Source organism: Rhododendron vialii, chromosome 13a, assembly GCF_030253575.1.
Source record: "Rhododendron vialii isolate Sample 1 chromosome 13a, ASM3025357v1".
Lineage (NCBI taxonomy): Eukaryota > Viridiplantae > Streptophyta > Magnoliopsida > Ericales > Ericaceae > Rhododendron > Rhododendron vialii.
In genome coordinates, this window is record NC_080569.1 from 19,274,181 (window position 1) to 19,295,122 (window position 20,942).

The window sequence follows — 20,942 nt, forward strand, 5'->3', positions numbered from 1 at the left end:
GTGTGTTATCGAGGACAGTGGATTCAGGGTTCCGAGTGACTCACTAGCAAGGGTGATGACTGTTGGTGGCTGGACAATCAAATGAGAGGCTTTGATGAGAGAGAGAGAGAGAGAGAGAGAGAGAGAGAGAGAGAGAGATGGGGCGGTGACTATTGGATTTTTATTTATTTTTAATCAACAAAACAGAAGCTGATTGGTAGGGAAAAAAAACAAATTAATGGTGTTTTTGTAATATATTTGTAAGAGTGTGAGTGCTTTCTTAAGAGAGTTGGAAAACACACATGAGCCCTTGGATCAAATGAATCCTAGCCATTCCAACAACTTGTTCCCACAGCCTTTTGTTTTATTATAGAGATACATGTATATACGAAAAAATGTAGTGTTTAGATCGACCACCTACGCAAGTCAGATGCCGTTGATTTCTGCGCTGGCCCACTCGATTTTTTTTTATAGAATTTTTGGATGGCTCAGATCAGCCGTCCGGAGGCTGAAGACGGCCTGGCAGGGACGTTGGTAGGCCGTTGGTATGATATTAGTTTGTACCAATAGCATTTCTGAAATATCATCACGCAGATGCGGTGTAAGAAACTCACTACAAATAAAGTGAATCCTGTCATTTAGTTGTGACAGCTAAAAATATGAGATGGATCGATTGATGGTTCCATAATTGATTGGGTCATGTGAAATCAGTCATGCAGTAAATTGAAGTCATTGAACACACCATTATATTTTTGGTTTGGTTTCTTTTACTTTCGGATCGTGCTTTCCCAACCACATTTATATATTTTCAGGATATTTGATCATGCATCTAAAAGGCGTAGGAAGCCGGAGCTGAAGTAACAAATAAAAATACCAAGAACAAAGTTATAAGAGATCAATTAATTGGTATCTTATTTCCGTTGTACTTTCATGTGATCATATGTACTTCAATGTGACATTCTCGCAAAGAAAACACAGCTTTACAATGTTTTCTAGTTGAACAGAAGTAGAAGACAGAGCAATCAAGGTTTTTTTTTTCCCTTTCTTCTTCTGATTATGGCATTAGAAAGGCCAAATATACTGCAATCATCCCTTGCCAATGAACTCCACATCGAAGAGCAGAACTGAATCTGGAGGAATAATGCATGAACCTACACATATACTATGCCAAGTTATCCCTCATGAGAAATATAACATCAAAGAAAGTTTAAAAAAAACTGGTTTCATTTTGCAGGATTGCTCACCTCCTCTACACCCAACTCCTCTAATTCCATAACCGAGTTCTGGAGGAAGCTTTAACGAACGTTTTCCTCCTACGATTAGTTGAAGTGGAAGAGCAAATCATTGTTGCTTCAAATGGATTGTATATTTGTATTAAGTTAAACAGGAAGATGGGAATGTTTAAATATCGACTTTCATACCTGCAAGCATGGGAGGAACTCCATCTCCACCTAGAATACCCTGATCCCAACCTTTTATAACCTGTGAGTGTATGGATCATACAAGAAGTATCAAAATTGGTTGTTTTTGAAGCTTTTGCCTTAAGCCAACAAAATTCATTTGATGCTCATAATTGGAAGTGATAAAACATGATTCCAGAGTTGTTATTTAGATTACCAACTTGCTACTTTTTTTTTCCCAATCGCTAGCAGTAAGTTCATGACAATTTCATCAATCTGGACATTTAAAATAATCAGAAAATCCAACAATATATTTCATAAGCACTATAATAAGTCCAACTATTACAAATACAACTCTAAATAAAGATACAAAGTCTTCACGCATAAGGTTCTTTGTGATAATAAAGGGAAGCACACACGACTTATCCAAACCAGGTATAAAATATACAAACTATAGAAAAACATAAGTCGTATGAATACTCCATTTTCACTATATTTTGAGCTAGTAGATCTATTTGTTTTTGACAGGCACTCTCTGTATTACTTAGCTTCTACCGGTGTTTATGTGGTCTTGGGTATCTTTAGTTTTGCCAATGTTGCAACTTTACAGAGTATAGGTCCGTGGCATACAAGTTGCAAAGCATTATTCTTACCCCCTGGAAAATAAGATCTGTAAATGCAAGTGGGAAGATGTACATACCTCCCCAACTCCAACGTGAAAAGTAAGAGGCTTCCCGCGATTGTAGCTGCTGTCAAACACCTTCCCATTCTCCAATTTCCCCACATAATGCGCCTCCAGTGAAGGTTCATTATTCAGTCATGCTAGTAGTAATAAACATAGCTCAAAGACATGTGAAGTTTATATGAATCATGTCAAGCTGTAGCTTAAAGTCAACAAACAAAGACCCTCTTTTTGTCAGTCAAAGAACTAAGACTTTTGAGCTAAACTTGGACCCCTAGGCAACTAAGTCAATGTCCATAATGCTGGTGTGTATCTTTTTTCCTTCTATTTGCCCTTCATATCCTTCTAAACTGCTTAAAGCATGTTGGCACCCATGGCAGATTGAAACAACTGCTCTAGCATGCATCCTCTTTGGGTTAGTTAGGGCCACCTTTTGGCAGACATTGTCTCACTATTCTGAGTACTAGTTCAAAGGCTGAAATCCGGCCTAAAATTTGAGGTCATGGGTATACATATAACTTGACAGCTCAAATCCTTTGCACCTAAATTTATCTATAACCGTGTTCCGACTCATTTTTGGCTATTGGATCACCATAGTGTCTCAAAATTCTCATATGATCCAACAACGAAAAATACACAGGAACACAGGCGCAGGCAAAATTGGCTACATAGATTTTAGGGGTTAATTTGAGGGCATGTGCTTTATATAAATAATAATCAAGTTTCTACCCAATGTACCATTCAAAGACACTCATTAATGATAAGTGATTGATGGTTCATTCGGTGAGTGGATGAGGTATAAGGAAGAATGGTGGATAAGAAGTGGATATATTAAAAGGAGGAGTAGTTAATTAAGAATGGAAATTAAGGGGTTTGTTTGGTAGTGGATATAATGTGTTACGTAATTGCTCTGAGAATACACAAAGGTTTGGAGAGATTTGAGGGGCATGCACCCCGATAATTTGGCCCACCCGGATAAGCTGCAAAGGGGAACCAAACTCCGGATAAGAATGGGTCTAGGTTAGCTTATCCTCCCTTCTCTGCCCGCCAAAGGGGCCCTAAGCTTGCTAGGCACCCTTTGGGCTTCATTTTATATAGAGTATCAATCACCTTCGTCATTGCATTCTTTAAAAGTACTCCTTATATTCTTGACCCAATCCAAACAGACCCATGCATATATAAAGGAAGATTGATTCAGAGTTAGTTACCTTAATCAACTGTCCTTTGACAGCCTCAGGTCCATACCCAACAACTTTATCACAATAGGCAAGCCCAGAAGGAGCTTGAGTAAGCTCACATGGAGATGGAGTAGTAGTACTACTACTACTGGCTTCAGCTGCTGAAACCTTTGATTGTTGTAAAATAACACCAAGAATCCCAGAACATAACCCAGCACTAATTGCCTCTCTTCTTTTGACAAGTACAATTGGGTTTTTTTGATTCAGTTTCAGGAGGACGGCAGAACAAAAGGTTGTTTCATTGTGAATAATATGGCTGGAGAATTTGATAGAAGAAGTTGGAGATTCTTCTGATGTGTGAAGATTTCTAATAACTATGAGCTTTCTGGGATTACAAGACCCAAGGGAAAATGGTAGTGTGCTCATATCTCTCTCTCTCTCTCTCTCTCTCTCTCTCCACCGAAATAGCAGTAGTAATGGATAGAAAGAAGATATAGGGTCGATTCTGAAACTTACATTGGTCGACGAAACTGTTAGTTTCAAGGTTGTTAATACCGTTTCGTACGTACCATTTTAGACAATCCGGTACACTCCAGATTTCGTTTCGGTCTCAATACCGGCGCTTATTGGAGAATACGGCGATTTCGGGAAATTTCGGCCGAGAAGCAAGTACCGTTGATTCCGTCCGGTATGTTGCACCGACTGGATTGGATTTGTTGTATCTAACTTCAAAAATCACCGCTGACGGTGTCTTCCACGTCTCCGGCGACACTCTACCAAGTACCAACTGAGAAACTATTGGTGGAAGAATAAGATTGATCGGAGAGGAGAGAGGGTGAGGAATCGATCAGATCGAAATCACAGAGAGAAACCCAAATCTATTCTCCATTGTTGATGAGAGAGAGATGTCGGCGGGAAAAAAACAAAGAAGAATGGAACTGGTCCAACTGGATGAGGTAGAGAAGAATAATGAGAGCCCTAAATTCCACAATGACAAAATTACCCTTTACTTAATCTCACGTTCAAAAGTGCACGTGGTTGACTGTGTTGGAAGTTTTTTTATTTTGAAAAAAAGATCACATACTGTGTGTTGGAAGCCAGAACTCAATAATTAAGTTATATTGGTATTTTCGAATACACTAAAATAATATTATGAAAGTGTAATTATTATTTTTTGTTTCACGCACATAAGATAAATTGAATGGTATCAGAAAATTATATATTTATAACTATATATTAAAATAGTGGCGCTAAATTTGAAACGGTACCTAGTATTTAACTTGTATCGGTACGTACCGTTCCAAAAAAAAAATCGGTACCTTGTCCAAAATAGTATTCAGAACCTTGGTTAGTTTACAAATTGACAAATTGGAAAAATAATGGCCTAGGACGTGTTTTAATAATGAACATTTGTTAATACTGAAAATATCCTTACGGATATTAATTATCAAAAACACGTCATTGACCGTCATTTTCCCTTACAAATTTTCCCCAACCCAAAATAAATTAGGAATGTGGATGGGCTAGTCAAACCCAACTGAGCCCAATTAATTCTAGACAATTTGGGCCGAAAATAGCCCATGTTTAAAGTGGTAGCTTTTTTGATGGGTCGTCAACCGGCCACTGCACTTTCTTTGTTTGGCCCAATCTTCCAAATTTTTTTGATCTGCAACCTTCCAATTCAACTCATGTTAATTTCAGTTGCAAATCTCAGAAGAAAGTACACCAACCTCTACTTGTGGGTTGTTAAGCAAGCAAGTACATATATGGACGGTAAAATTAAGGATATACTATAATAAGAGGAAAAATACCCTGCCAAATCATCATTTTTAGTACTGAAGGATCCAAATTGCATGCACCTATCCGATCGAGTAATTTCACAACCCTATACCATTTGTAATAAATGTTCAAAAAAATAACTTAATTGGGTGAATCCCATGTAAGTACTGAATGGCTGCGAATACATCTGTCTCTAGTTTTGTGCACAGACATTTGTGTTCATAGCTGTGATCATATATATATATATATATATTAGTCCCCTTCTCCTAAGGACCATATTAACTTAATAAAATAAGGACCTCCCTTTTCTGATCGAATTTCGATGATCCGAGCCGCTCAATGTGTTCAGAGCGTGATTTTAAGGGTACATGCGAGAAATCAGCAAAAAAAAAAAGATCGGGAAGGGCTTCATCCGAGCAGTTTTTGTTTATTTTTTATCAAACGGTTCAAATTAAAACTGCTCAGATGAAGACTTTTCCGGTCTTTTTTTTGCCGATTCCTATCGGTTACCCTTAAAATCACGTTTTGAACACATTGAGCGGCTTGGATTATCAAAATTCAAACAAAAAATGGGAGAAATGGAGAGGTCCTTATTTTAACTAAAATAAGGACCACCTTATTTGAAAATGACTGTATATATATATATATATATATATATATATATATATATATATATATGATCATTTGTGTGGAGTTTACATCTGGAGTTGATTTTTTACGAGAAATCTTTAAAATACATTTTAAACAAATTGAACGGTTTTCGTCATTTGCGTGGGACTCCAAAATAGGTCTTACACTTGTGTCAATTTTTGGGTGAATAGAACCAGCCCCTATATATATATGTGTGGAGAGAGAGAGAGAGAGAGAGAGAGAGAGAGAGAGAGAGAGAGAGAGAGAGAGAGAGAGAGAGAGAGAGAGAGGTTTTATTACCGTGATCAAATTTCAATATTCACTTGCACACTTCACCTCCTAAAATAGTAGTATCTCTTACGTTGTTGGATTCAGACAATATCTTTTTGTTTTCTACATTAAACAATATTGGAGTTGATCATCTTGTAAAACTTGTAAGCCCACAGCCTACAGTTGTCTTTGCTCAAAACATAGATATTTCTTATATTAATTATATGTGACTGTCTGTTTCTAGTAAAAACCAAGCTTAAATTTTTCAGTTTTAGTTAGGTTTGTAACTTAATTAGCTAGTATAGCTCTCAAGGGCCGTACGCCATGCAATTCATGCATTGGCATTAACCTACATATTGGGGCCATGAGCTGTAATTTATTTTGCTTGAAATGCAAATTTAATCATTCTCACAAGACATGATCATCTCTCTCTAATTAAAAGCTTTGATTGCCAGCCCAAGTTTTGATCTACCACAAGAAATCTACACTTGTCAAGACTTGATTGGCTTAATTTGGATGAAACCTATGGTAAAGGGATCTAGGGTGCTATAGTGCATCCCGTGTAGTGCAGCACACAACCGTCGATCTCATCAATCTAATGGTCCACATTAAAAATCAATTATGACCATATATGATTCTTATCGGTCATAATATTTTAACCATTCATTATCAAGATCAATGACCTGTATGTGTCCACAGGGTGTTGTAGTGCACCCCGGATTCTTCCCAATCCATGGTAAAGTGCCATTCCCTTTGTCTAATCCCATGGACTATACCTATATATGTAGTAATTGTTGGATTTACATGGTAAATTGCTTTCCGACCGGTTTCAACAATATTTGTTCAAATGATTTTCGTACTTATCATTTTCTTATATAAATTTACACTTTTTTCTTGTCTTTATTCACGTAACATAACATAATTAGTTTTCACGCATAGGTGAAAAGCGAATTAAGAAGTAAGAATAATCGGTATTTTTAATAAAAAAACATAAAAATAATAATAAGTACAAGCCAGCTGATAAAAGAAGAGCGTGAAAACCATTTCCTTTTAATGTGAAGATAAGGACAACACGAATGAACAAAAAAGAAAAAGAAAAGAAAAGGTAGTGACACACTTACACACCCTTTAATTTGCCGTACTTGTATGTGTAGATTAAGCACGATAATAAATATTAGGGAGGGTAATGTTGACAAAATTATTCTCCTCATATATATTATATATATACACAAAATTGCGCGCAAGATCGAGCAGGGTAGCATGCACGTGATCCGTACAATTGCATCGTGCATGCGGAGGGAGAAGAAAGAAAAACAGACACACTTGTTGATCACAACAGGACAAATTAAATACTCCTAAAATGGCAGAAAATGACCCGATCGACTCCATTTAATTATATTCTGGTTTTGTTATATATATATATATATATATATATATATATATCATTGTCAGGTGGAGTACTACCATTTAATTAGTTAGGAGTAATTCAGTTAGACAAGTAAGAACAAAGTGTTAAAAAAAACCCAATGCCATATTCAATACGCTACATGAAAGATACTCCATATAAAACCTTCTAACTCAAGTAATCCCTCCTTCGCTAATTTAATTAATGAACATAAAAAAAAATATATATATATATATATATTCTAACTCAAGTAATCCCTCCTTCGCTAATTTAATTAATGAACATAAATATATATATATATATACAAAACTTCTAATAAGGGCGCCCTTACCGTATTACGGTAAGGACGTCCCTTTCCCGACCAATTTGTGATGATCCGAGCCGCTCAATGTGTTCAGAACGTGATTTTAAGGGTACTCGCGAGAAATTAGCAAAAAAAAAGACCGAAAAGGGCTTGATCCGAGCAGTTTTTGTTTGTATTTTATCGAACGGTTCAAATAAAAATTGCTCAAATCAAGCCCTTTCCGGTCATTTTTTTTGCTGATTTCTCGCGGGTACCCTTAAAATCACGTTCTGAACACATTGAGCAGCTCGGATCATCAAAATTTGGTCGGAAAAGAGAAGAAAAGGGGAAGCCCTTACCGTAATACGGTAAGGGCGCCCTTATTAGAAGCTTACTGTATATATATATATATATATATTGTACATTGCTCATAAAAAGAAAAAGAACATTGCACGTACATTACAGATTAATATATACACACACACACACACAATCATCTTCAAATGAGGAGATCTTTATTTTAGTTAAAATAAAGCCCTCTCCATTTCTCCCATTTGCATGCCATAGGAAAAAAATTAGTAGGTAATTAATTTCGGAGCACCAGGTGGCCTGTACAATTTAAAAACCGCAACTTAATTATTTGAATGGGGCCATTTCTTTTTTCACAATGATATAACAAAAGTGTGTCATCATGTCTCACTCGTTAAATCTGTTTTACGTACCATGTGCACGAAATCTATCTACACCTCAGGTTGTTCGATAATTTTACGTGCTATTTCTCTTCCTGGTCCGGTTAGAGACAAATCATCCTGGCCGGGACCAGAGAATCAATTTAAGAAAATTCGAAAGGAGTAAAAGTTATGCTGAACTTAATTTCAACTGTTTTTTGGGGACACGTGGAATATTTCACAGCTACTCCAGGAGATAGCCATGTCTGAGGCAGCAGGAATTAATTCCTGCGACGCTGCAATCCAAATTGTAAGGAAACTTCCTGGCTCGTCCACACACACACATATATATTCTCAAATTAAAGGCTAGAGTTAATTGGTTGTTTTCGATCGGGGTAAAAAAATGTGGCAGATTGTTGGGGATATGAGCCGTAAGTTTTCTATTGAGGTTCTAAAAAATACTAATTTTCACAAGACATAATCACTTAGATTGCCAACTCACTCGATCTATGCATATATGTCAAAATCAGAATGAGTGGGATGAATCGAAGAATTAGCTATGTGCAGGAATTCAGTCATTTCCATGTCCAATTGAAGGCCACTGTACATGTGTTTCATATACACATATATATTGCTCTCCATCTTTCTAGGGCATCATCCCATAAAAATAAAAAGGAAAGGAAAGGAAAATAATATATATATATAGTATGTCCCAAGCTTTAGGTCGAAGACTTGGGACATATAGATTTGTTTTCTCCTAATATCTTAGGTTCAAAACCTCCCAAATGCTCTTAATTAAAATTTATGGGGTCAATTTATCCATGACTTTGTTCAGGCCTTAATTGAACTCCTCACTAGCTTCTAGAAGGAGGCGGGGTTGGGTTCGAGCCGATTCTAAGCTAAAGCTTGTGTTGTGGCGGCCGCTTTATTTTATTTTTTTGAATTTTAGAGGGCCCTCTTATTTTTTTTACCCCTTATAATAGTCCAAAAAAAAAAACTGCCACATTTTTAATTTTTGTTTTAAGCCCCTAAAAAGTTAGGGACAGCTCTTTGTTGGGTCTTTAATTATGTTTTATTCAAGGTAAGTCATGTAAATTGGATCGGAGATCCTGAGTTCTAAAAAGACATATGTTCAGCTTTTTTAAGAATTTGGAAAAAACTAAAGCGAGAGGAAGTAAATTACATGCATTGTGATGTGTCACGTGTAGGACTTTTAATTATATATATACATACTATAAATTGTTAATTATGACAAGATAGAAGAGCTTGAGGAGAACTCCTCCCATATGGTGGTCATATAATTACATAAATGCATTAATTTAGAGGTATATATAATACGCAATTGGAGACAAGTACGAACAAAAATCAAGTGAATATTGAATGTATTCCGGAAAAAAGCCTATGCACTCAAGTTATCTCATGACATGAACATTATGAGAGAGAGAGAGAGAGAGAGAGAGAGAGAGAGAGAGAGAGAGATTGATCATAAGTGGGGATAATCAAGCTTGTAGCTTTTTGAATGAAGAATAAAAAGATGGTAAAAGAGATAATCATGGAAACGTCGGCAGCATTAATATATAGGGGGAACCGTATTTGATCATGATTATATTATGAGACTTTCTTCTTTAACACAATCTACCTCACTATCTCACCCCCTGGGAAGGGTTAAGCCTCAATAAGGACTTTAACTTCCACCCTTCTAGATGAATTAACTTAATTCGATTTCACAGCTAGCTATATATCTTACACTCCTATTGGGGTGGGTACTACTCAATTGTTTTAGTCTTTTGCTTGAAAATTATCACTAAGGAATTGAATATTAGTCAACACAAAATAATAATACTATTCTGCCACGTAAACTATATATAGATAGGGTAATAAAATTTTAAAAAGTCGATATCATTAATCCTCTACATAATTACATGATGAGAACAATCATAGTGAAAGAAACTACGTACATTCAATACTTCTGAGCATTTGCCAAGCCGGTGAGTCAGTGACACAGATGTGAGTAGGTTATGGTGTAAAAACCCATCCACACAAAAAAGAAGGCCTTGTGAATTACATAAGATGCTATTAGTAACTTCAACTTAAATTTTTTGGCCATGTCAAAAAAAAAAAAAAAACTTAAATTTTTTGGGTATTTTTGCTAGGTTATGACAAGTTATTTGGTGGTATCAGAGTAACTATGTACGTACATGATCGAGTGGGGTTTGGGACTTTGTATGACCACCAGGAAAAAGGCTCGATCGTTAAATACCATGCATGGTGACTCAAATTAATGCCCAATCTCACGAGGACGTGAGACCATAAAAGTGGGGGAAATTTTAACACTCCAAATACATCGAAAGTCTACATGGGTACGTAAGATGCTATTAGTAAGATGACGAAATGGCCAATATGTAGGCTTAGCATGATGATTGATCCTTAGTCATCTTGGAAGTGGAAGGTGTTTCTTTTGGGAGTGTTTGCCTTGGTTGGATTTTGGTAGTGGTGGTTTTATGTCTTTGTCGACTCCCAGCAAACCTTGGGTTGTTTCTCCGCCCCCCCCCCCCCCCCCCCCCCCCCGATGTGGGTCGTGGATGGCATATGATTGCGCGCCGAAGTGATAGGATGCCTTCTTTGTCGGCAGGCTCTTGCTCGGTCATGATGACTGAGCTTAGGGTCTTTTTAATCTTTGTAATTTATTTTTAAAGATTACTAAAATCCTTTTTTGCTCTTAAAAAAATTTGGGACTTAAACACTTTGAATCGTGTTATCAGGTTCTAAGAAGTTATGGGCCAGTGATCTACGTACGTGTGGCGTTTCACAGGGCATGCATGCTTCAATTTAAGCCACAGATGTTGAAGGATACCTATCCTTATTTGGTAACCAAACTCATTCCCTAGGAAAAAAATAGTCAAACAGAAAGATGCGAATGGATGGACACAATCTGTCAATCAAAGTGATTTTTGACAAACTTGATAAATCATGCAAGTCTCTTGTGCATATTATTACCACTATGGCCTGTAAAACAACAGTGACATGGCCCAGACTATAAAGATAATTAAGGAATAATAATGGAGATCGAGAGAACACCGAGCCAAAAAAGAAATAATAATGGAGAGAGAAAGAAACAGAGAAATTTTGCAAAAGTTTTAGGTAATAAAAGGATAGTACTGCATCTATTTTTAACCTATGCCCCTTGATCCGACTATTAGTCAACAGGACTTATAGAGTGAGGATTATCAATACAAGTGATCGAGTTTCTCTTTAGGCTAGATTTAACTGAATGGAAAAATTAAATACACCATCTGTTCCAAATTGTTAGCTCACTACGAAAAGTCTGGACAATTTAATTTCGAATCAAAAAATAAAATAATCTTGTACATGATTTTTAGAATATTTAAAACTGAATTAAAGATCTCAATCATTAATTAATTGAAACTAATGAGAAAAAAATTTAAAATTACTAACGGAACTATTTTATTTTTATTATCCGAAAGTTACACAACTTCTTATAGTGGAGTAACAATTATGAACGGAAGGAATAGTCATAAAATATGTAATTCATTCATAATGAGAGAGGATTACTAATTAATGTCACATCCTCAGGTTATTGGACTTATCTTAGTATCTTGCGGGATTAGTTTTTTCAATAGAAGAATATTTTTTTCTATCAATTGAAGAATCACACCATTCTGATGGTGGCTCCTTAATTAGATTTACAGTCCAATCCTCCTTAAATTTATAGTCCAATTAATCCTCCTGTGTCAATTCAACGGGCCTTCATAGTAGTGTATATTCTATGGTAGCATGCGGATAACAATATTAATTACTCCTACTATATTAATTACTGTAACAATGTAATTCATCCACGGCCAATGATAGCATTAAATATTCAACCTTTGAAATTAGATCCATATACAAGTTTTAACATGTCTAAGCAAATCAATCAATCAAAACCCTTAAAATATGGAGTATATAATAAGGATATATAATAAGACAGTGGAGAGGTGAAGCTAAATTCATGTTGATACTATCGATCTATACACTCGAGCGGATACATAGAAATTCGGACATGAAAGTAAAGAGAGCATGTAATATTGCTATTGCCAAAGATGGATGTACACAAATTTAGACACACATGTATCTAGAATTGTCCGATCGATGCACGTGGGTCCTAGACAATTGATGCATGTGTAGTCCACACACATCTGAGTGTTCGATCTGGACACGTGTGTGTCCGAATATGTACACATCCATATGCACCTGTAGCATGTTGAAAAAGTGGTAAAAGTAATGCTACTGGTAAGATTGGTAAATGAACAAATTTACTCGAGTAATGAGCTCATGTTCGCTCCTTGAAAATTCGACGAAGATATACTGGGTCGTTCCTAAAAAAAATCAAAATTGCAAAATATTCTGAAGTACCATTAAGTTTTCAAACCAAACTCGAACAAACTACAGGCTACTACTTGATGCGTCCAGGGGTATCTAACAAAATACAAAATTAAGCTATGACCAAAAATTAGTTCAATTAAAGCTCATTTGAGATCAAATTATCTCATGCAATCCATTCTCAAACATAGTATTTTAAAAATCATAAAGCTTGCAAACAATGTATTTGAATAATTCAGAGGTCAAGTCATTTATCTAGCTAGCACCAAGCCATATGTTAGATTCACTATAAGAAAAATGAAAATTGGTGACGAAAAAGTGGCGACGAAATTTAATTTTGTCACTAAATGAGTATATTTGGCAACGAAAAAATAAATTTGTCACCGTTTTGACAACTTCCGTGACGAAATAATTTTGTCACCAATTATACATGTTTAGCGACGAAAAAAATATTTTCGTCACCAAAAGTACCCATTTGGCGACGAAATACATTTTTCGTCACCAAAAGCTTAAAAAAGGTGACGAAATTATTTTTTGTCGCCAAAGATAATCATTTGGTGACAAAAAATATATTTCGTCACTAAATGAGACCAATTTAGTAACGAAATATTTTTTTCGTCACCAAATGCTTAACTTTGGTGACGAAAAATAATTTCGTCACCATTTTAACGCTTTCAGGGACGAAAAATATATTTCGTCATCAAATGGGTACCTTTCGTGACGAAATTTATTAATTGCGCTTTGTCACTAAATGTATTTCGAACATAACTCTTTACTAAAAACTCCGATTGAGATAATTCAAATTGTGTTTGAACAATAACTCAATTGCCTACAACTTTCATGTTTATCAAAATTACTAATTTTAATGTTTAAAGGTTCAAAATTGCATTCAAAATATATTTTAATGTTAAACATATATGTTATATATTAGATATTTCAAATATTTATTGAAAAGTGTGTGTGGTGCAGTTGGTTAAAGCTTGCGCGACAAAACTCAAGAGACTTGGGTTCGAAACCTAGCAGGAGCAAGAAAGAATGATTTTTTTTTTCCCATATGAAAACGTCTTTTGCAACGAAAATTTTCGTCACCGATGAGACTCATCAGTGACGAATTTTTTCGTCGCCAAAAGGAATAATTTATGACAAAAAATTTCGTCATCAAAAAGCACAATAAGCGAGGAAAAAAATTTCGTCACTAATTATTCACTTTTTGATGACGAAGTATTTTGTCATCAAAAGACACTATAGGTGACGAAAAATAGATTTCGTCACCAGGTAGGAATCCTCGACAACCTTTAGTCGACAAATTTTTTTTCGTCACCTATATTATTTGTGACAAAAAACAAGCAATTTGTGACGATTTTCATTCGTCACCCAATGTGATTTTTTTTGTAGTGATTTCTTGGAGGATTCCAATCTATAATTAATTGGCAATAAATGGAGTAACCCCTAGATTTTATTAATTAAGTTTGGATGATTTAGATGAGCAATGTGGGATAAAGTAATTAACATTACCAATTAGAAAATCAACAGTCATGTGTATAAGAGAATAAAAATTACTACTAATAATCATCCATCCATCCCAGCGCGTGATAATCGGCGAGGGAAAATCAAATTGACATTTGGCAATGATTTGGTTATGGACTGATTTGTTTGATTCATTATGTGTGTGGATTTTGCTTTTCCACGAGATTTCCTCCAAAGAAACAAAAAGGAGGAGCAAAGAGGACCTGATAGAAAATTCTGTAAAAAGTAGTAGTGTTGGTGCTGTAAGAGAAAAGAAAAAACTTGGTAATGGGACAGTGAAAATGATGAAAGGAGACACACCCAATCATCACGAACTTCGTTGACACCAAGAAATTGACTCTCCCAAGCAACCGTTGAGTGAAGTAAAGTAAACATCATATAATACGTAGGAGTATATGCCACCCTTCTCGATCAATATGTGTGTGTATATATATATATATATATATATATATATATATATATTTCTTATCTCTCCAAATTTGGGTCTAATAATATATCTGTAGGTTTTGATGTGGTTTCGTTCTGTGGTTCCTGGAATCCGCCTGTTGCTTGATTTTTGTGTCCATTGTGGCTGCGAAGGTTTGCCGGCCATTCTCAATGACGGGTTGCTTTTGTTTAGGAGATGTTGCTGTTGTGAGATTTTGAAGTTATATACTTATAATATTGACCTCCTGTAACTGTCTTTGTTTGAGATAGTCTTTGATTGTATGCGTTTTTATATAAATGAAATCTTCTACCATTTTAGAAAAAAAAATGTATATATTTCATGTGATCTGCCTCAATAAATAAGTATACATGCATGTATGTGTGTGTCTATATATATATATACTATGAATGACTATTTGGAGAGAGAGAGAGAGAGAGAGAGAGAGAGGTGTAGGAGAATGAATTACTCCTACATTATTAAGGATTTGCATACAGAAAAATACTAATCTATATAGCTAGAACATGCGTCAGTACACATTTTAGAAATAAAAACAACAAATTCCTACCATGATAATAATTCATCGATCCCGTTTGGGTGTAAGTAATTAAACAAAGAAAAATTCTAAAATCAGCTCAATGAACTGACAATAATAAGTGTGTAAATGTGTATTAAAGATTGTAAAAAGAACACAAAAATACGTACTTTTCTTGTCTTCTAGTGTGCTTATCATCAGCTCAATGGGCAAACAATAGCAAGACCGAACGACAAATGATGTGGATTATTGTGCAAAATCATTAGGTCTTCCCTGACCTTCCTTTTGTTAGCATCCATTTTCCACCCTTAATGATATCATTTCCCCCATATGATCAGATATCATTATTAGCCACACTGCCAACTCCTACTCGCCAAATTTGTAGACTTCAAGAAAAAGGACAAGTCGGAGATACCACACGGCGACAGACGACCCACCACAAGAGGGAGACCACACTGATCTCAAACCCAACCCGCAGACACGAACATGAGAGTGAGGAGAAAGCAGGTGGGGGGAGAGAAGGATGAGGAGGGAGATCGAGAGGAAAAAACAAATGAGAGGGGGGAGGGGAGGGGAGGTGGAGAAGGAGCCCCGCTGAACCGTGAGATTGGTCTCCTAAAATTAGTCAATAATTGATAATTAAGTTGCTTCAGATACTTGGGTTATAAAAAAGTAGTATTTAATTTATGTAGATGCATATCTATATATATATATATATATATATATATATATATATACATACATACAAAAATCTTCAAGTAAGGATCTTAAAATGAGGATCTTATATGTGGACCTTCCATTTCTCGCCTCTCCCGATCAGATTTCGATGATCCGAGCCGCTCAATGTGTTCAGAACATGATTTTAAGGGTACTGTTCAAAAATCTGCAAAAAAAATAACCGGGAAGGGCTTGATTTGAGCAGTTTTTTATTGAACGGTTCAGTACAAAACTGCTTGAATCAAACGCTTCCCGATCATTTTTTTTGCTGATTTCTCACGGGTACCTTTAAAATCATGTTCTGCACACTTTGAGCGGCTCGGATCGTCGTAATTCGACCGGAAAAGGGGAGTCCCGCACGGTAAGGCCGTGAGGGATCCCTCATTGGATCCCGAGTGTGTGTACATATATATATATATATATATATATACATATATATATATATATATATATGTATGTATGTATGTATGTATGTACAGACAACACAGAAATGCATGCAGTGTATCCAAGCGACGAAGACTCCTTAATTGGATTTGGACCGGAGTATAAGGTGGTGTCCTCGTTACTCTTTTACAGCAAGTACAGTCTCATGACTCTCTCCTGATGTGAAGTGTTATAGAAGACCATTTCCTACTTGGAATGGGTCCACATGTGTGGAAAATCTTGTTTTCAATTAGTTGGATTCTTTGATTTGTCTGTCTTAAACAAATCTTTTCCTCCCAAATGATACAAGAATGTTACTTGTTGAAGGGTCGTATACAAATATATATTTTGTGTCCAAAATCTGTGATGTGGATTTCTTTTCTTTGATTAAAGAAGAGTGTCAATGAAGTTGAGCTAGAGCAATGGTTGAGGACAATGTTGGAAGCTGCCAAAACACTCAATGAGACCCCTGTGGTCCTCTCTCATGAGTAGTAAACCCCAAGTTAAAATTCCAGCACATCTCTCTCTCTCTCTCAATAAAATAAAGTACACTTCATCTATGTCACAAGTAGAGAAAAAGCAGAAAACTTAGAAAGACTTGTGTACGTAGAAGAGGAATACTAGTACTTTTCTATGTTTAGTTGGAGAAAGGCTAGGGAAAAAGAAAAGAAAGCCAGTATTAGGATCCAGGACACAATTATATATAGAGAGAGAATGAGTTGGGGGAGTTGAGTAGTGATGAGATGGGACATCATTGCTGCAGCAAACAAAAAGTGAAGAGAGGGTTGTGGTCTCCTGAAGAAGATGAGAGGCTCGTCAAACACATCACCACCCATGGCCATGGCTGTTGGAGTTCTGTTCCTAAACTAGCAGGTTAATTGCAATTAATCTCTCTCTCTCTCTCTCTCTCTCTCTCTCCCCTCCTATTCATTCTTTCTAATTTGTTTCGGTGGGAATTAATACTATATGTTTCCTAAATGCTCTATTCATCAATTGAAAGTAGCTAATTGAAGGAGGAAAATGATTTTTCCACACATTATGGGACATAAATATATATATATATATATATATATATATATATATGATCAGCGCCTTACCAACATCACCACAGCTTTTGTGTGTGTGTGTGTATATATATATATCAGTCTACTTCTCGTAAGGACCATTTTAACTTAATAAAATGCGGACCTCTCTTTTTCAATCAAATTTTGATGATCTGAGCCGCTCAATGTGTTCAAAACGTGATTTTATGTGTAGTTGAGCCAAATCAGCAAAAAAAATGACCGAGAAGGGCTTTATCCAAGTAATTTTTGTTTGTTTTTTATTTAACGGTTCAAACAAAAACTGCTCGGATGAAATCCTTTCCGATCATTTTTTTTGCTAATTTATCGTGGATACCTTTAAAATCACATTCTATATATATAAATGCTTTGCCACCGTCAGTACCCACCAGTACCGCAACTACAACCACCACCAATTCCATAACTACTTATGGTTAGAAATGTGCAACCCAAAACAAAAAAAACACAATAAGAAATCAGAAAAACAAACACTCGAAAACCCGGCCTATATCAAACGTAGTGATCACCTATGATGGGCTTAGACTATTTCCACGGTTGTTATAGTTGTTTTAGAGCACCTCCAACCCATCTCTATATCTTCCTTCTGGAGAACCAAAACTCCATTTTGAAGAATTTTGTGACTCCAAACCAACTCCATTTGGATCAGTTTTGGAGACTCAATTCTCATTCTCCATATATGGAAGCTCTTCCACTAAATGGAGACCCATCTCCATTTCTTTCTTTCTTGCTTCTTCTTCTTCTCCTTTTTTCCCCAAAATCACCATTTTACCTCTTTTATCTTTTGATATCCAATTGTGATGCCAACAATATCCTTCTAACGTTTTGTTAAATATTTGTAAAACACATATAACTCAACATTCTAGATCCGATTCTTAAAAAACTGGTACCATTGAGAAGATATCTACAATACCTTTAAAATGAGTCTAATATGAATTTAGTTGATTAAAATTTAAAACTTAAAGAATTGGAAGAAAATTTGGGAGAGAAGATTTAGAGATTAAAAGGGAGAATGTGGATTGGAGTTGGTAATATTGTATATTTGTATTCTCTAAGCTTATATTATTTTGAGTCTCTAAAATGAAAATTATGTGAGAGATGGGTTGGAATGCTCTTACTATTCATGACGAGGAAAAATACGAAATGTTTGAGCGTTGCCCTGTTGCTACATTAATACTCTTGGATCTTCACCAAGCATGGCTTGATCATTGATGTACAGTGCTCATCAAACACCAGTCTCCAATCTGATAAAAAAAAAACACCAGTCTCCAAATTAAGCACTAATACCATCATTTTCAGGATCTTAACAGAAAATGAAAATATATCCTAGAGGACAACGCGCGTGTTCCGTCGAAAAAAAAAATTAACATGAGCATTACTTTGTACTCAATGCTTTCAAGTAAAACATTTTTATTTATTTATTTATTTTTGAAATATTGCAGGTCTCCAAAGGTGTGGAAAGAGTTGCCGATTGAGGTGGATAAATTACTTGAGGCCAGATTTGAAAAGGGGATCTTTTACCGAACAAGAAGAAAGAGTCATCATCGATGTTCATAGAATTCTAGGCAATAGATGGGCTCAGATAGCCAAACACTTGCCTGGTAGAACTGACAATGAGGTGAAGAACTTTTGGAACTCATGCATCAAGAAAAAGCTCATTGCACAAGGCTTAGACCCCAACACTCACAATCTCCTCTCTTCCCACAAAATCAATGGCCACAGCAACAGTACTTCTGCAACCAAAATGTCCCATCAAAACACCTCATCAGTTTTCTCCATAAGTACTTCTTCACATAGCAATAATGATGCTTATTTGGACATGAAAACACCTTTTGTAACCTTACCTAATTGTCTCTCGCCTTCTCATCGTACTAATTCTACCAATCACATTCCTATCTCATTGTATGAAAACTCAACTATTACAACTACTACTGTTGCTACTGCTGGTACCTCCACCGCCTTAGAGTACCCAAACCCTAACTTTGCTTCAAGTTTCAGAAATCAAAACACGCATTCTCTGATGGAGTTTGGCAGCCGATGTTCAATGGAAATGGCAACGCTTCCATCCTATTCCTTAAACCCGTCCGGGTTTGGTATTCTTGATGAGAATTGCATATGGAGTTGTAATAATAGTACTACTGGATTGGAAGGCTTTGAACCGACGCGGCGAGATATGATAATGCAGGTACAACAGGATCAACAACAAGAGCCACAACAAGCAAGGGCTAAATTTGAAGGGCAGCAAAACACTAACATGGAGAATTTATTGATTGGAAACATGAGCTCTAACTTTGATTTTGATTTTGTTGAGTCTGCACTTATGCCTTGTGGATTGTATGGAAATGTGAGTCCCATGGATGATCAACTTGCATGGGATTAATTGTTGATCAATATTTCACATTCATGTATTCTTTTGCCCTTTTAATTTGTTCATATTCTTACATTTTACTTTTGAGTCTTCATAATTAATCTTCAAAAAATTAGTGTGGTGTGTTAATAGCTAGAACTGATCTTTATCTTAATTATTATAAATGGCCAATATCTATTCCTCTCGATGTCCCTCTTTCATGGTTGTTTTGTTGCTTAATTAGAAATATATTCTCGTACACAATTTATTTATTTTTGATCGGCAACATATTCTCGTACGTAATTAAGGAGACAGTAATTGATTTTTGATTTCGGATAATGTTTGAGAAAAATAGCGATGAAATTTTAAGTTGAATACGTACGTACGTTATAGAGACAAGCTAGCAAAAGCAAGATGAACCAAAGAGTGAGTTAATTGACTTGTTTCTCTGTGGCCTCCACCTTCTTTCCGTCCTTATACTTTTTTTCAGTTTTGGCGGCTGTTATTTTTTTCCAATTTAATTAAGGTGGGTGATCATAATTGGTGGAGAGAAGTAGAGGAAAAGGGGGGTTTTTTTTTTTTTTTTTTGTATAGAGCTAAATACAGGAATCCAAGTGCATGCAAACATTTATATAGGCTTCAAATTAATTAATTGTACACTTATGTACGTTCATGACCTTAGTCAACCTTTGCCTTTTGGAACCTTTTTATTAGTTTTTGATTTAAGACTACTATAATAAAATCTCCTATATATTACTCCGTATGACGCTTTTAAAACGTATGAACGGCAACCCGCCTCATTCTAGATGTGTTTAAAACTAAAGAATACATACAACTAACTTATATTTCAAAACATTTTATTAGAAGATATTTATTGAGTTAATAATAGGACAAGTGCGTGGTTGTTGCTATAACTCTTCGATCGTCTCCTCCCTCTTCTTTTGCAAATAGCACAAACTGGCTTTCGCAAGTGTCTATTACTAGCACAAGCGTTGATTCTCCCTCTTTTTCACTATATTTCCTTCGAAACAAGTTTTTCAATGGTCCTCATTGAGCGACAACAAATAGAGTTCATGAATGCACCAAGATTAATTTTCATGTCATCTCCTATTAATTTTTGCAGCCAATAAAAAATTAGTTAAAACGTGCTCCATGGGAGCTATACCAAATAAATGGAAATATGGGTTTTCACACTTTCCTCTTAATGAAATATTCTACAATTGTCTTGGAGTTTAT

At 35.7% G+C, this 20,942-nt stretch overlaps 2 protein-coding genes across 3 annotated transcripts; one reads left to right on the forward strand and one right to left on the reverse strand.

Moving 5' to 3' along the window:
* Positions 1 to 869: 869 nt before the first annotated feature.
* On the reverse strand, positions 870 to 4,174 carry LOC131313717 (peptidyl-prolyl cis-trans isomerase FKBP13, chloroplastic). 2 transcript variants are annotated; one of them, XM_058342177.1, is made up of 5 exons: positions 3,270 to 4,174; positions 2,080 to 2,172; positions 1,401 to 1,461; positions 1,224 to 1,292; positions 870 to 1,130 (listed from the first exon to the last, which is right to left on the reverse strand). In XM_058342177.1, the coding sequence occupies exons 1-5, from the start codon at positions 3,663 to 3,665 to the stop codon at positions 1,066 to 1,068; spliced, it is 684 nt and encodes a 227-aa protein (XP_058198160.1). In that variant the 5' UTR covers positions 3,666 to 4,174; the 3' UTR covers positions 870 to 1,065. The 2 variants fall into 2 exon arrangements, with proteins under 2 accessions (XP_058198160.1, XP_058198161.1); XM_058342178.1 differs by lacking the exon at positions 2,080 to 2,172 and having other exon boundaries at positions 3,270 to 3,737.
* A 12,452-nt stretch (positions 4,175 to 16,626) lies between these two features.
* Positions 16,627 to 19,914, forward strand: LOC131314483 (transcription factor MYB3-like). Its single transcript, XM_058343127.1, has 2 exons — positions 16,627 to 17,153; positions 18,802 to 19,914. The coding sequence occupies exons 1-2, from the start codon at positions 17,024 to 17,026 to the stop codon at positions 19,737 to 19,739; spliced, it is 1,068 nt and encodes a 355-aa protein (XP_058199110.1). The 5' UTR covers positions 16,627 to 17,023; the 3' UTR covers positions 19,740 to 19,914.
* Positions 19,915 to 20,942: the final 1,028 nt, after the last annotated feature.